Raw genomic sequence first — 15,981 nt, 5'->3', positions numbered from 1 at the left:
GCAGTTCCCCTGCACATGCTCTCTTGCCTGCTGCCATGTAAGATGTGCCTTTGCTACTCCTTCACCTTCCACCATGATTGTGAGGCCTCCCCATCCATCCATGTGGAACTGTGAGTTCATTAAACCTCTTTTTCTTTATAAATTACCCAGTCTCAGGTATTTCTTCATAGCAGTATGAAAATGGACTAATACACTGGTGAAGAGGTGGAACAACTGGAATTATCACACGTTGGTGAGGGATGCACAATGGCACAGCCACTGTGGAAAACAAAAGTTGGGCATTTTCTTATAAAGTTATACATAGACTTTAAATATAATTCAGCAATCCACTCCTGGGCATTTACCCTAGAGAAATAAAAGCTTATATTGACACAAAAACGTTGACATAAATATTTACAGCATCTCTATTTATAATAGTCTGAGAGTGAAAACAGTGGGTAAATGGTTAAGCTGGTGTATCCATAGAATGGGATACTACTCGCGATAAAAGGAAATGACCTACTGCTACATCCAACAACTTGGATGAATCTTAAAGGCAGTATGCTGAGTGAGGGAAGCAGTCTTGAAAGATTGCATACTGTATCATTCCATTTATAGGAGGAGCCTCACAAGGACAAAACTATAGGAACAATGAAGAGATCAATAGTTGCCAGGGTTACAACTCTGGGGAGGATTTGACTACAAGGAGACAGTCCAAAGAAATTTATTGAGTTGATGAAATTGCTTTGTTTTCTGATTATAGTAGTGTTTATATGAATGTAAACATCTGTTAAAATTCATAGAAATGTATGCCAAAAATGTCCATTTTAATGGATATAAATTTAAAAATAAAATGTAAAATATTTTTAAAATACAGTACCTATTTCTAATAAAAACACTTGGTAATTTACAAATTTTTCTTTTTTTTTTGAGACAGGGTCTTGCTCTGTCTCCCAGGCTGGAGTGCGGTAGTGCCATCACAACTGACTGCAGCCTCAACCTCCCAGGTTCAAGCGATCCTCCTGCCTCAGCCTCCTGAGTAGCTGGGACTACAGGTACATGCCCAGCTAACTTTTTCATTTTGTTTTTAGTAGGAATAAGGTCTTGCTATGTTGCCCAGGCTGGTCTTAAACTCCTGAGCTCAAGTAATCCTTCCACCTTGGCCTCCCAAAGTGCTGGCATTACAGGCATGAGCCCCATGACCGGCCTTGTTGTGTTTACAAATACTGAAGTACTAGAAATTTGCTAAAGGCTCAAACCTAAGGGTCTCTGATTTTTTATTTTTTTGAGACAAGGTTTTGCTCTGACACCCAAGCTGGGGTGTAGTAAGCAGATCATAGCTTACTGCAGCCTTGATCTCCTGGGCTCAAGCGTTCCTCCCATCTCAGCTTCTTGAGTAGTTGAGACTACACATGCGCCACCACACTTGGCTAATTTTTTATTTTTTGTAGAGACAGGGTTCTCACTATGTTACTGAGGCTGGTCTCGAACTCCTGGGCTCATGCAATCCTCCTGCATCAGCCTCCCAAAGTGCTGGGACTACAGGTGTGAGTCACTATACCCAGACAAGGATCTCTGATTTTGTCCTCTGTTCTTAAACACCCGCCATAGGTGATATCATTCATGGCTTTGATTATAATCTACACATCAATAATTCCCCAACATAAATCCCACCTTCCAAATCTCTCTCCTAAAATCCACCCTGATATACTCAATTGCTAGTTAATATTCCCATTTGATTGTTTCCAGATGCCTCAAACTCAATGTATTCAAGTTGATGGGTTGTTTTTTTGTTTGTTTGTTTTGTTTTGTTTTTTCCCCAACAAATCTGTCACTTCTCTTGTTCAGTGATGGTAATACCTACCAAATTGCCTGAGTCAGTCATCTGGAAGTTGGTTCTTTGCTGTTATTATCCTCACTCATCCCTGAAGTAAGAGAACCAAGTCTTGGAGAAGCTAAGTAACTTTTCCCAAAGGTCAGCTAGTAAGTTCTTTAAGCATTAAAATTCTTACCTTTGAGGCAATAAAATTCTTACCTTTGAGAGGATAGTAACTCTCTTCCTCCCTGCCCCTTAACCCATATCGGATCAATCATTAAGTCCTGTTGATTCCAACTCCTCAATACCTTTCTGGACCCCAGATCGTAGAGTAAAAGGGTAGTTTACAGATGTCTATGGCACGCTGGCCTTTCCTGAAGCAGCACCATCGTGAAACTGCCATCTGTTCTCCCACCATCTGCAACTCTAAATCGTGACTCTGGGTGGCTGCCTATTGTGTTTTACCCTGGAAATAGATCTGGCTCTTTCTCCACCTTCCATTTTTATTATCACATCAGATACTTTTGACTGTGGCTGCCTTAATCTGGAGTGTCAGAATCTGATTAAAAGTCCAGCCACATTCTTAAGTGCAAACCATATTTCAGAAGCGGCTGGGTGGATCCTCCACCCCATCCCCATCTGTCCCAGCAGAGTGAGATCACCACATACCATTCATCCATTCCTCCGACTTGGTGCTGAACTCATAGGCTGTCGACCACAGTTGCTCATAAGGCACTTTGTTCGTCAGCATGGCCTGCAGAAGAGGGTAGGTACTCTTCTCCTTTTCCAATAGCTCTTCCTCCTTATTGATCAACTGCAAGGCAAAAGGAGATGCTGTTTATTGGATGGGTTGTTCTCCTAAACCCTAGAAGGCACCACGGCAAACTCCTCAGTGCCTTGAAAACCAAGTGGAGGGAAATGCTTATTCATCTGGAGAGTAAGAGAGGAAACTAAGGTATGAACTAAAGCAAGAATGTCCCTCTGCCACCTCCAAGGACCTTGGCAGCTGAGGTCTGTCTGGTTAAAACTGTAGAATAATCAGCTACTTGCCCTGTCATCTCTGTTTCCACTCTACGACAGCCATATCTCCGCTGTCATAATTTTCATATGTACTTTAGCTACATATATGATGTTACCTCCTTGTACTGACTTGCCTTGGAGGTAAGAATTTTAATGGTTAAAGAACTTATCAGCTAATCTTTGGGGACAGTTACTTAGCTTCTCCAAGACTTAGTTCTCTTACTTCAGGGTAAGTGAGAATAATAACAGTACCTAATCCAAAGATGCATTAGAGGCATTAAGTGAAATATCGCATATGAAGCTCTTGACCATTGCTGAGCACATAATGCTCAATATACATGAACAATTACCTTACTATACTTTCTTCTTTGGGTGCTCAGAAATTAACAAAGGGAAAGGTCTGGCGTCATAAAGGGATGTGGGAAAAGTTAGTTGCAAGTACCAGTGAGCCAGGTGTGGTGGCTCATGCCTGTAATCCCAGCACTTTGGGAGATTGAGGCAGGTGGATCACTTGGGGTCAGGAGTTCAAGGCCAGCTTGGCTAACATGGCGAAACTCTATCTCTTTGTATGGTACTAAAAATACAAAAAATGAGCTGGGCATAGTGGCGCATGCCTGTAATCCCAGCTACTTGGAAGGCTGAGGCAGGAGAATCACTTGAACCCAGGAGGTGGAGGTTGCAATGATATGAGATCACTCTACTGCACTCCAGCCTGGGCAACAGAGCAAGATCTTGTCTCAAACAAAAAAACAAAAAACAAAACAAAACAAACAAACCAAAAAAAAAAAAAAGAAAAAAGAAAAGGAAAAAAGAAAATACCAACGAAAGAACTGGCCAATGAGTTAATCAATACTATCCACCTAGTAGATGCTCTTAGGAAATTCACAACCAAGTATCAAAACTGATAGACCAGTACAGCGTCATAAGTCCCCATCTCAAGATCCCAGACCTCAAACTCTGCCAACGCCTGATTTAGGTTCTTTGAAAGCTCATTCAGCTTTTCAACATTGTGCTTCATTTCTTCCGTAGTCATCACTTCGCGCTTCCTAAAACCTTCCAGTTCTCTGTGGTAGCCCTCAAGTCTCGACTCAAATTCTGAGCATCTGAAAGTAAAGACAGCCTGGTCACATTTGAACTTTGCATTCTGTGCACTTTCAAAATATCAGCACTGCTTGCCCATATTTAAGCCTGCAGAGATTTGATCAGGTACCTGCAGATTTCCTACCCCAATCCTCCCCACTCCATCTTTCTTTCTCTCTCTCAAGATAAATGAAGATGAAAAAATAAGTTAAACTACCTATAAGACCACCTCTCAGAAATGGAGCTGTTGTGAGCCTGTTGGTGGTTAAACATTTCCAGGTATTTTCCTGTACAGGTAAATATGTATATGATATACGTACACATATACATACTGTTTATTCATTCGGCCATTAGACATTTATTACTGAGTGCCTAATATATTTTATAACCGCCCTAGGCATCAGGAATATATTTGTGAAGTATGCTATTAAGTTCTCTACCTTCATGGAGCTTGTATTTTAACTGAAGGAGACCTAGACAATAGACATGGATGGATGGATGGATGGATGGATGGATGGATGGATGGATGGACGGATGGATGATGGATGAATGGATGGATGGATGGATGGATGATGGATGGATGGATGGATGGATAGATGGATGGATAGATGAATGAATGGATGGATGGATGGATGGATGGATGGATAGATAGATGGATGATGGATGGATGGATGGATGGATGGATGGATGAATAAATCCACAGACAGGACAAACAATAAAATATTTCTGTTAGTAATAAAAGCTCTGAAGAAAATAAAACAGCGCAGAGTGACTAGCGGACGGAAGTGGAGGGCTACTGTAGCTAGAATGATCAGGAGAGACCTTTCCAGAGATTTATCAACTTCATCCATATTATCAACAAAGCAGGTCTCAATGAGAACTGCTCCCTTTTTCTAATGAGGTAGAATAATATAGTGTGAAGTGGACAGGGTCTTGAGACAAACAAGCTAGCTTCAAATTCCCACCTTGCCACTTAGTAGCTATGTAGTCTTGGGAAAGTCACTTAAACTGTCTGTGCCTCGGGTAGATAAAACAAGGATAGAAAAAGTACTAGCTTAACAGTTAAAGTCAACGAAAATAACAACAACAAGAAAAGCTCAGAATTGAGCCTTGTATACATTAGTCAATACATAAGTGTTTGCTCACATTCACTAAAATGGAAACTATAAATACAGTTGATTTTTACTTATTTATTTATTTTTACCCAGCCCTGTTTAAGGAAATAAAAATCTGTCTTGTCTCCTTAATTCCTTGTTGTGTCTTCAGCAGTTAGACCATCTGATAAACAGCAAATAATCAATACTCTTTGAACAAATAAGGGAACATGTCATTGAGATCAGCTATAGTGACATTTCATAAATTTGGTTATCCTAAGAATGCTCAATTCTGTTATGGCAGTTTTAATGTTGCTTTTTTCTTAAACACAATTTAGAGAATTTTCAAGTGGTTTGAGTCTCTCTCTCTCTCTCTCTCTCTCTCTCCTTCTCTCTCTCTTTCTTTCTTTCTGAAGTGCAGTGGCACAATCTTGGCTCATTGCAACCTCCGCCTCCCGGGTTCAAGTGATTCTCCTGCCTCAGCCTCCCAAGAAGCTGAGATTATAGGTGCCCACCACCACACCCAGCTAATTTTTGTATTTTTCATAGAGACAGGATTTCACCATATTGGCCAGGCTAGTCTCAAACTCCTGACCTCAGGTGATTCGCCCGCCTTGGCCTCCCAAAGTGCTGGGATTACAGGCATGAGCCATATATTCCGGCCTCCATTCCTTTTCTCAGCCTTTTATTTTTGTTCTGTAATAAAATGTAATTTTAGATTCAGGTCTGTGTTCATTTTCAGGAATATCCTTAGTGTAAAAACGTTTCATTCATTCACTCATTAAAATGGTGAACATCCACTATAAGCAAGAACCATGTTCTATCCGAATCCTTAAGCTTTGGTGAAACACAATGTCGGGTGCTCTCCCTAAGTAAGACATCTTCTCTTCTTCCTCCAGTGTGCCAAAGCGTTTTCCTTTGCTCTTTTATGGCAGAGAGCAGCAGCTCACATCCCTGAGTCATCCATCGTGTAAATTTCATATAACTTCCAGAACCATGGAATCTACCACTGAGGTGGATGAAATGACGGGGGAGAGGGGCAACGCTTATTATTCTTCTGTTGTCCACGCAATTAGGTGCTGCTAAGTGCCTTTTCACATCATTAAATTCTTTTTGAAGCTCCAAATACTATACTCACCTAGAAATCTCTGATGAAAGCAGTTTTGAATTCCTTCCAGAGGGCAACAGCATGTAAGCTCAGTGATTACCTTAAATTATTACTATTATTATTGTTTCTAATTTCTTTTTTTTTCTTTTTTTTTTTTTTTTGAGACGGAGTCTCACTCTATCGCCCAGGCTGGAGTGCAGTGGTGCAATCTCGGCTCACTGCAAACTCTGCTTCCCGGGTTCACCTCATTCTCCTGCCTCAGCCGCCCGAGTAGCTGGGACTACAGGTGCCCGCCACCGCACCCGGCTAATTTTTTGTATTTTTAGTAGAGACGGGGTTTCACCGTGTTAGCCAGGATGGTCTTGATCTCCTGACCTTGTGATCCGCCCGCCTCGGCCTCCCAAAGTGTTGGGATTACAGGCGTGAGCTACTGCGCCCAGCCTATTGTTTCTAATTTCTTATAATTGCTAAGTACCTTCTAGTTTCCAAAGGACTTTCATGTCCCTGGAACACACACACATACAAACAAATGCTCCTTTACTTACAATGGGGTTACATCCCTATAAACCTATTGTAATTTGAAAATACTGGAAATTGAAAATTCATGTAATACACCTAACCTACTGAACATCATAGCTTAGCCTAGCCTACCTTAAATGTGCTCAGAACACTCACATTAGTCCACAGTTACCATCTAAGACAAAGCCTGTTTTATAATAAAATGTTGACTATCCCATGTAACTTACTATATACCGTACTGAAAGTGAAAAACAGAATGGTTGTATGGATACTCAAAACATCACTTTCACACCATCAGAAAGTCAAACAATCGTAAGTTGAACCATCGTAAGTCAGTGACTAGCTGTGCGTATGTGTGTGTAGATATGTAAATTCCATACATATTTCATATAAATAAATTCCAATATATTATAGTCCATAGAATAATACAATCATTAGCAAATAGTAGGCACTCAGGAAGTTAGATTAAATAAGAGTTGCATTTGTGGGACCACTTAGAGCATACGGGGAGGATTCTAGCAGGAAATAGAATTCATTCCCATGTTCAAAGAAAGACACTTTAAGGGTTACTTGCAGGGGTGAGATATGGATAGGATTAAAGGAACAAATAGCAGACAGTGAGGCATCCAGAGACTAGCATCAGAGGGAAGCCATTACGACCCCCAGGCTGGGGACAATGGAAAACTGGAACCATGGAGGAGGAGGCATTGACATCAGAGGGATGCAGGTACTGCCTCTGAGCCAGGCAGGGAGGGAGAGGAGGAAAAGCCCGATAGCTACTCTCCAACCTCCTGCAGGGCTCCATTGACAGGGCCTAGCCTGGATCCAACAGACAAGAGAATCCAACACTGCAGATTGGGCATCACCTTCCAGGTGCAGAGCCAGAGGGTGGGGTCGGGACAGCGAATGGAGAATAATCGGCATGGAACCCCAAAATCATTAATGTGGGCTGGGAAAATAAAGCCAGGTTTCTTGCAGAGGAAGCAAGATTGTTTTCTCACGAGATGGATGGATGCATGAATATAGCTTAATCCATCTCACAGGCTATTCTCAGGATTAATGCAAAATGATGAACATAAGGATTTAAAGGTTCACCGAAGAGAGGGCTAAGCCCAGGGCTGCCCTGCTGAGCCTCTTCTAGAGCTGCCCTCTGCTGGCCTCTGCTGTTAAGAGCTGGGGAACCGGTGGATGAGACAGATCAAGCTGAGAGTCGCCCCTCAGAAGGATAAAAGGACACTCTCCTTCTCTCGTCATAAATGACAATCGTTCCCATTCCTCACAGAGCCACCCCTCACTCCTCCTAACTTCAACAGCATTTACCGTCTCTAATTGGTCTTGCGGCAATACTCTAAAATCACACATTCGAAGTCGACGGGTTGGAAGTTGAGAAGCATTTTTCTCCCCCACAGAGGTCACTGTTCAAAGGGAGAAGGAAGCAGACAGCTTTGGGATTCCTACCACATACTGGTTACCACCTAAGCACAATCTCAGATCATCTCATTTCATCCTTCAGCACCATAAGACAGGATCTGATTCTATCCTGTTCTCCCAATAAGGGGCACAGAGGCTCAAAAAGATGAAGGGATTTGCTTCTGTTCACTTATCCAACAAAAAAATGATTTTGCCACCCAAGTCGTAAGTTTACCTATATAACAAACCTGCACATGTACTCCTGAACCTAAAATAAAAGTTAAAATATATTAAAAAGCAAATAAAGAAATTGCTGGGGAAACATGATTTTACTTTCTGGTTGGACATAAAAAAAAGTGGTAGATATATACAGTGGAATACTACTCAGCCATAAAAAGAATGAATTAACGGCATTTGCAGCAATCTGGATGGGACTGGAGACTTTATTTTATTTTATTTTATTTTATTTTTTGAGATGGAGTCTCGCTCTGTTGCCAGGGCTGGAGTGCAGTGGCGCCATCTTGGCTCACTGCAACCTCTGCCTCCCGGGTTCAAGCGATTCTCCTGCCTCAGCCTCTCGAGTAGCTGGGACTACAGGCACGCATCACCACACCCAGCTAATTTTTGTACTTTTAGTAGACACGGGGTTTCACCATGTTGGCCAGGATGGTCTCGATCTCTTGACCTCATGATCCGCCCACCTTGGCCTCCCAAAGTGCTGGGATTACAGGCATGAGCTACTGTGCCCGGCCAAGAAACTATTATTCTAAGTGAAGTAACTCAGGAATGGAAAACCAAACATCGTATGTTCTGACTCATAAGTGAGAGCTAAACTATGAGGATACAAAGGCATAAGAATGATACAATGGACTTTGGGGACTCCGGGGAAAGGGTGGGAAGAGGGTGAGGGATAAAAGACTACAAATTGGGTTCAGTGTATACTGACTGGGTGATGGGTGCACCAAAATTTCAGAAATCACCATTAAAGAACTTACTCATGTAACCAAATACCACTTGTTCCTCAAAAATCTATAGAAAAAAAAAATCGGTTCCACAGAAGAGGGTGTAGAGGGTGTGTTTGGGGGTCTGGGGGGCAGGGTGGGGGAGCTGGGACATATATGGGAATTCTTTGTACTTTCTGCTGAATTTTGCTGTGAATATAAAACTGCTCTAAAGCATAGTCTATTAATTTAAAAAGAAATCAATTTCTTCCATTAGGCTAAATTCTAGGCTCCAGGGCCAGTATCCATTCAGGTGGAGGGAGGAAAATACACACATACACTCACAAACACACATATACATGCGCGCACACACACACATTTTTTGCACTCCCTGGGGAGCACACTTAGGCCATATTTTCCAGGTAGCAACTACACAGGTTGACCCTTCAGCCCAGACTCTCCCATTTGGTGTAGAAATCCCTGCTTTTATCTTGAAAGTATTTGCAGGAATTATGGCAGCTCAAGTTGGGAGTGGGAGTTTCTTATGTGAAGGGGACAGGGTAATTGATATGAATCTGCAGGTCATAATCCAAATGTGAACCTGGAATGGGTGTGTGTGTGTGTGTGTGTGTGTGTGTGTTTGTAAAACCACGTGCATGGCACTTGGCCTGCTTCCCTTGACATTATTGGATTTGTCAGTATATCTATATTTTCTATGTCACTGGATTAAAATCTTTATTTAGCAGCCAAACACACATATATGTCTAGAATACAGCACAGCACGTCATGAAAATCCACAATAAATACCAACTGAATTGACAAATAATGAATGAGTAAGTGATTACAGCCACATTAGCTCTGAACAAGTCCAGCTGCAAAATAGGCAATTTCTCAGACCCCCTGCCAAGCCTTTATTATCTCTGTCTTGATATCCTACAGATCTGTGGTCTCCAATGCAAGGCTGACAACTTCACTGTTATTATTGGGGAGGCCATTATAACATGCCACTAGTTTCGCCTTTTTCTCTCTACACCGCCAGAATGCAATTATTCGAGGCAGGAAGGGAAGACATTAGGAGAGGTTACTACAGTGAAGCAGTCTTATAGAAAACATCCCTCAGTGGGAAACCAAAGGAAATTCCTTCTCCACCAATTGTTTTCAGACTTCGCCCACACATTGCTGTGGAGTGGGGTGGGGGATGGTTTAGACAGAACCAGGAACCTGCGGCATGGGTGAAGAAGTCAGGCCTCATTTCCAAAACAATCCCAGACTCTCCCGGTACCTTTTAATCAGATCCATTTCTGCCTGATCCCTCTTGTGAAGGAGCAAGTTCCGGCTGTTTTCAAAGATATCTTCAATCTGGTCTGGCCAGAGGAACAGAGTGCTGTTCAATTTGATGTCCTCATCTGCAAAACACATACTGTCTGCTCGAGGACACTGTTTAGCATAGGTCGGGTCAGCATGTGGTGAATTAATTAGGCAGAACAAGAGGTCATCAGGAGTGGTGTGGGGGTGGCAATGAATACATGGATGAGTGACAGCGACATTTGTCGACATTTGGCCAAGCTAGAAGGTAGATGATATTATCATCCTCGTTTGCACAGATGGCAAACACAGCCATCGAGCGTACTGGTCAAGGTTACACTGCTAGAAGGCAGCAGAGAGGAATTCAAATCCAGGTCCAACTAATTCCAAAGCCTACGTTCTAACCTCTCTGCTTGATTGCCTTCCTAGGCTAGGTCTGAGTCAAGTCAGAAATCCAGGATGATGCTCTGGTTCCACAATTCAAACTATTTCACTTCATCTGCATGTCAGTTTCCCTTTTGGTTAAATGGTAGTCATGGTATCAAAGTCAAATGCCCCCCCACCCATTTTATGACTCTCGTCAATTAAAATGTCCACGTTGGGTTTCCTTTGTGATTGCGGGAGGCAGAGTCCACAGTGAGAGACCACAGTGTATCCAGGGGTTGCGGGCACAGTTCATGAACATGCAAGTGGATGGTTAGGGAACCACTTTTCACTCCCAGTCCCCACCTCTCCCTCCCGTCAACCTCCCCCTGACATCCATACATTGTGAACACCAAGTAATTCACAGGTATTTTCAGATAGAAAATGGCTTGTTGAGAGCTTATCAACTTTTCCTTCAGAATCTGCTTCTCACTTCAAAACTCTAACTTGGCCCAACAAGCTTTCAAGGAGCCCTGATTATTTATTTCCTTTTATAGTATGCAGGAGCATGAAGGAAAGTGCCTCAGCCTCTTCAAAAGTGGGATTGATGAAGATTACAGATGGGTAGCCGGGGGCTGTGGCTCATGCCTATAATCCCAGCATGTTGGGAAGTCCAGGCAGGCAGATCACTTGAGACCTGGAGTTCAAGACCAGCCTGGCCAACATGGAAAAACCCTGTCTCTACTAAAAATAAAAAAATTAGTTGGGCATGGTGGCACGTGCCTGTAATCCCAACTACTCGGGAGGCTGAGGCATGAGAATTGATGGAACCCAAGAGGCAGAGAGGTTGCAGTGAGCCAAGGTGGTGGCACTGCACTACAGCCTAGGTGACAGAGCAAGACCCTGTCTCAAAAAAAAAAAAAAAAAAAAAAAAGATTACAGATGAGTAAAATCTACTCATTTAAAAAAAATGATTCTGCATTTGGAAGTGACTTTTCCAGGAATACCAGACACAGATGCCAAGACAGGGATCTAAGAACTGCAGGTTGGCCAGGCACTGTGGCTCATGCCTGTAATCCCAGAACTTTGGGAGGCTGAGGTGGGCGGATCACGAGGTCAAGAGATCGAGACCATCCTGGCCAACATAGTGAAACCCCATCTCTACTAAAAATACAAAAATTAGCTGGGCATGGTGGCGTGCACCTGTAGTCCCAGCTACTCTGGAGGCTGAGGCAGGAGAATTGCTTGAACCCGTGAGGCAGAAGTTGCAGTGAGCCGAGATCACGCCACTGAACTCCAATCTGGCGACAGAGTGAGACTGAAAAAAAGAAAAAAAAAAAAAAGAACTGGAGGTCAAGTATCTATCTATGTCTCCTTTGTGTCTAACCAGATTCCTTTTGTGTGATTCAAATTATTGTGGATGTGAGTATAAAATTAGTGCCTCTAACATATGGGGACACTTGAAAGGCAGCTCTCCTGATACTTAGTGGTAGAATTCATATAACTATCCTTTTGCTCAACACTTTACCCCCAAATATATAAATACATATGGACTACTTGAAATGTTATGTACACAAATATAAAATATACATATAGGTATGCATTTCGATATACACACATGGCATTGGACTTACGTGGCAGGTCTGCATAGTCCATCAGGAACTCCAGCCGTTCACTTGCATCTCTAAGTTGCCTCCTGAGTTTGAACACAGTGACATCACTGGATTTCTTTAGGAATTCAATGAGGAATACCAGCTCCTTAGTGTTGGCAGGAACCTCACTGACTTTGTCTGCAATGTGGCTGTACTGATTACAAATGCTACAGAAAAGAAATAGCCATTGTCATCATTGTCATCATCATCATCATCACCATCATCACCATCTAAAATGACTTTCTTGTAAGACTCCATGCTCAAAAGATATAATTCCTACTTGGAAAAAAGAACAATTTTTTTTTTAATCTTTTTCCATGCCTGCAAATCCTTGATAGATAATATTCACATGCACACTAAACTCCAGGAATAATAACAATCGTAATGATAATAATATCTGTTCTGTATTAAGCCATTATGAAGTGCCATGCCCCATTCTAATCATTTCCATATATTAACTCATTTAATCCTCACAACAATTCTAAGAGGTAGATACTACTATTATCTACACTTCGGAATGGAAGAAAGTGACTCTGAGTAACATTATTGAAAGCAACATGGTACGCAGATGTGAGAGCCAAGATCTGAACCTGGGTTAATTGACTCCAAAGCTCATACTCTTAACAAATACACCATACCACCTTTCATACACAGAACCTAGATTTAGACCAAAACACCACCACCACCACCAACAGCAATCCCTCACATTTTGTGTTGAAATAGAGCACTAAATTAATTTTTAACCTTTTTTTTTTTTTTTTTTTTTTTTTTGAGACAGAGTCTTGCTCTGTCACCCAGGCTGGAGTGCAATGGCATGATCTCAGCTTACCGCAACCTCTGCCTCCCGGGTTCAAGGAATTCTCTGCCTCAGCCTCCCTAGTAGCTGGGATTATAGGTATCCCCCCAACACCACCACCACACCTGGCTAATTTTTGTATTTTTAGTAAAGACGGGTTTTCACCATCTTGACCAGGCTGGTCTTGAACTCCTGACCTCATGATCTACCTGCCTCAGTCTCCCAAAGTGCTGGGATTACAGGCGTGAGCCACCAGTGCCAGCCCTGTTGATGTTATTTTTAAGGCAGACAGAAACTTGAGAAGTCAGCAACCAACTTGGAGTTCAGCTGCTAACTTGGGGCGTCTGCATTCTTAGATATCCCTGGGTTCAGAATGAGGCTCCTATTTTCACTTATATTAAAAAGACCTAAGGACATTATAAATTTATTTAGATACGGATGAATACACTGATCGACTAAGGCACCATGTTGCTTTGATTTGACAGGAACAAATGGATGATTGCTTAAGGGAAAAAAATCCATGGCTCAAACTTTCCCAAGAAAGTCTCCAAGTAGGCCGGGTATAGTGGCTCATGCCTGTAATCCCAGCAGTTTGGGAAGCTGAAGTTGGAGGATCGCTTGAGCCCAGGAGTTTGAGACCAGCCTGGGCAACATGGCAAAACTCCATCACTACAAAAAAATGCAAAAATTAGCCAGGTGTAGTGGTGTGCGTCTGTAGTCCCAGCTACTTCGGGGGCTGAGGCAGGAGGATGGCTTGAGGCCAGGTCGAGGCTGCAGTAAGCTTTGATCATGCCACTGCACTCCAGTCTGGGCAACAGAGTAAGACCCTGTCTCAACTTTTAAAAGAGTGTCCAAGTAGTGTGAAGGTTGAAAACCTTTTGCTATCCTCATCCCAATCCCAAACCCATATCCTATAAGCAAAGCAACTGAAGATCCAGGCTGGGCGCGGTGGCTCACACCTGTAATCTTAGCACTTTGGGAGGCCATGGTGGGCAGATCACCTGAGGTCAGGAGTTTGAGACTAGGCTGGCCAACATGATGAAACCCCGTCTCTACTAAAAATACAAAAAATAAGCCAGGTGTGGTGGTATGCGCCTGTAGTCCCAGCTACTCAGGAGGCTGAGGCTGATGATTGCTTGAACCTGGGAGGCGGAGGTTGCAGTAAGCCAACATAACGCCACTGCACTTCAGCCTGAACAACAGAGTGAGACTCAGTCTCAAAAAAAAAAAGAGAAGAAAGAAAGAAGAAAAGAAACTGAAGATCCAAGAGGCGAGGCTGGGGTTGCACAGCTCATAAATAGAAGGTCTTGGATTCAAAACTAGCTATTCTGGCTCCAAAACCAGGAATCAGACCTCTTCATCAATGAGTGAGAAAGCTGCTTGCACATGGACTTCGAGGTCAAAATGAACTCAGTTAATTCCCAGATATGCCACTGCCTAACCTGTCAGAGTCTCAGTGTCGTCATCAACACAATGGAGAAAATAATGAACAACTTCTTAGGGTTGTCATGAGTTCTTGAACAGATCTATTCTTTGCAGAGTACTTATTCATGCCTAGACTATCCAATGTGCTGGGAGGATGCCATTAGTATTATGATTAATTTGCTGATGATTTTCTGATATGTATTTTGTAAAACATAAAGTACTATAAAATGCTAAAATTATACATATATGAATAATATAGTATATAATATAATATTAATAGTGGTGATTATTACTAAATCATTTTATTTTATATTTGTTTATTTTGAGGTAGGGTCTTGCTCTGTGGCTCAGGCTGGAGTGCAGCGGCTCAGTCATAACTCACTGCAGCCTTGAACTCCTGAACTCAAGTGATCCTCCTGCCTCAACTTGCATATCTCTCCTCTTATTTATTTATTTATTTATTTTTTTGAGACAGAGTCTCACTCTGATGCACAGGCTGGAGCGCAGTGGTGTGAACATCGCTCATTGCAGCCTCCACTTCAGGGGCTCAAGTGATCCTCCCGCCTCAGCCTCTTGAGTAGCTGGGACCACAGGCACATGCCACCATGCCTGGCTAATTTTTTAATTTTTATTTTTGTACGGACGGCATCTTCCCATGTTGCCCAGGCGGGTCTCGAACTCCTGGGCTCGAGCCGTCCTCCTGCCTCCACCTCCCAAAGTAAACCTAATGTCATGTTGGGACTATAGATGTGAGCCACGGCACCTGGCCACTAAATCATTTTAGTCTATAGTTTAAAGTGCTTTGAGGAAGACAGCTAGGATAACATGGAATAACCATTTTCTAACCTCCAGATAGAGACACAGTAGAAGGCAGTGGTCGTCTCAGCCAAGCATCCATTACCTCTTTCTGTAACAACACCTATGTCTTCTCAGGAACCCCCGCCCCTTTCAGTTCATGTGGTTTGGGTGGGATTGATCCCACCCCAGGGATGGGAACACCAGCCAGATCTAAGCCATCCTCTTGGCCAGCGTTTGATTCCATGCTGTACAAATGACCCAAGTCAGGCCAACCTCAATGGGCCAGGACTTTTCCAAGGATGACAGAAAAAGAAACTTTTTGCCTCCTCTGGATAGGAACCTGGGAGGATGGAAGCCTGGAGCTGCAGAAGTCCATAAACTGGAGAGAACCTGTTAGAGAATGGAGCCAATGTGGAGGAAAGCCAAGCAGATACAGGGGAATTGCGTCCTAATTGCAGTGTGGAGGGCCTGAAGCTAGAAACCCTAAACTTTTCAACGTGTGAGCCGCAAATTCCCTTTTTAAACCAAGCTAGTCTGTTTGAGCTTCTATCCATTACGACCAAAAACATCTAGTCTAACACATAGTTATCAGTAAAATAAAGGCATAATATAGAGTTTAAGATTGAACAATCGAACCAAACATGGTGGCTCACACCTGTAGTCCCAAGAGACTTA

At 42.7% G+C, this 15,981-nt stretch overlaps 1 protein-coding gene across 1 annotated transcript in view; it reads right to left on the bottom strand.

Annotated features, from left to right (window-relative positions):
• The window catches only part of DNAH3 (dynein, axonemal, heavy chain 3), a 224,672-nt gene that overhangs the window by 164,516 nt on the left and 44,175 nt on the right, over positions 1-15,981 (bottom strand). The window contains 4 exon segments of the mRNA XM_011976095.1: positions 2,465-2,609; positions 3,765-3,918; positions 10,250-10,331; positions 12,270-12,454. Coding sequence (XP_011831485.1) covers positions 2,465-2,609; positions 3,765-3,918; positions 10,250-10,331; positions 12,270-12,454 — 566 coding nt within the window.

This window comes from Mandrillus leucophaeus, unplaced genomic scaffold (genome assembly GCF_000951045.1).
Source record: "Mandrillus leucophaeus isolate KB7577 unplaced genomic scaffold, Mleu.le_1.0 Scaffold162, whole genome shotgun sequence".
Lineage (NCBI taxonomy): Eukaryota > Metazoa > Chordata > Mammalia > Primates > Cercopithecidae > Mandrillus > Mandrillus leucophaeus.
This window is presented reverse-complemented; position numbering and strand designations above follow the sequence as displayed.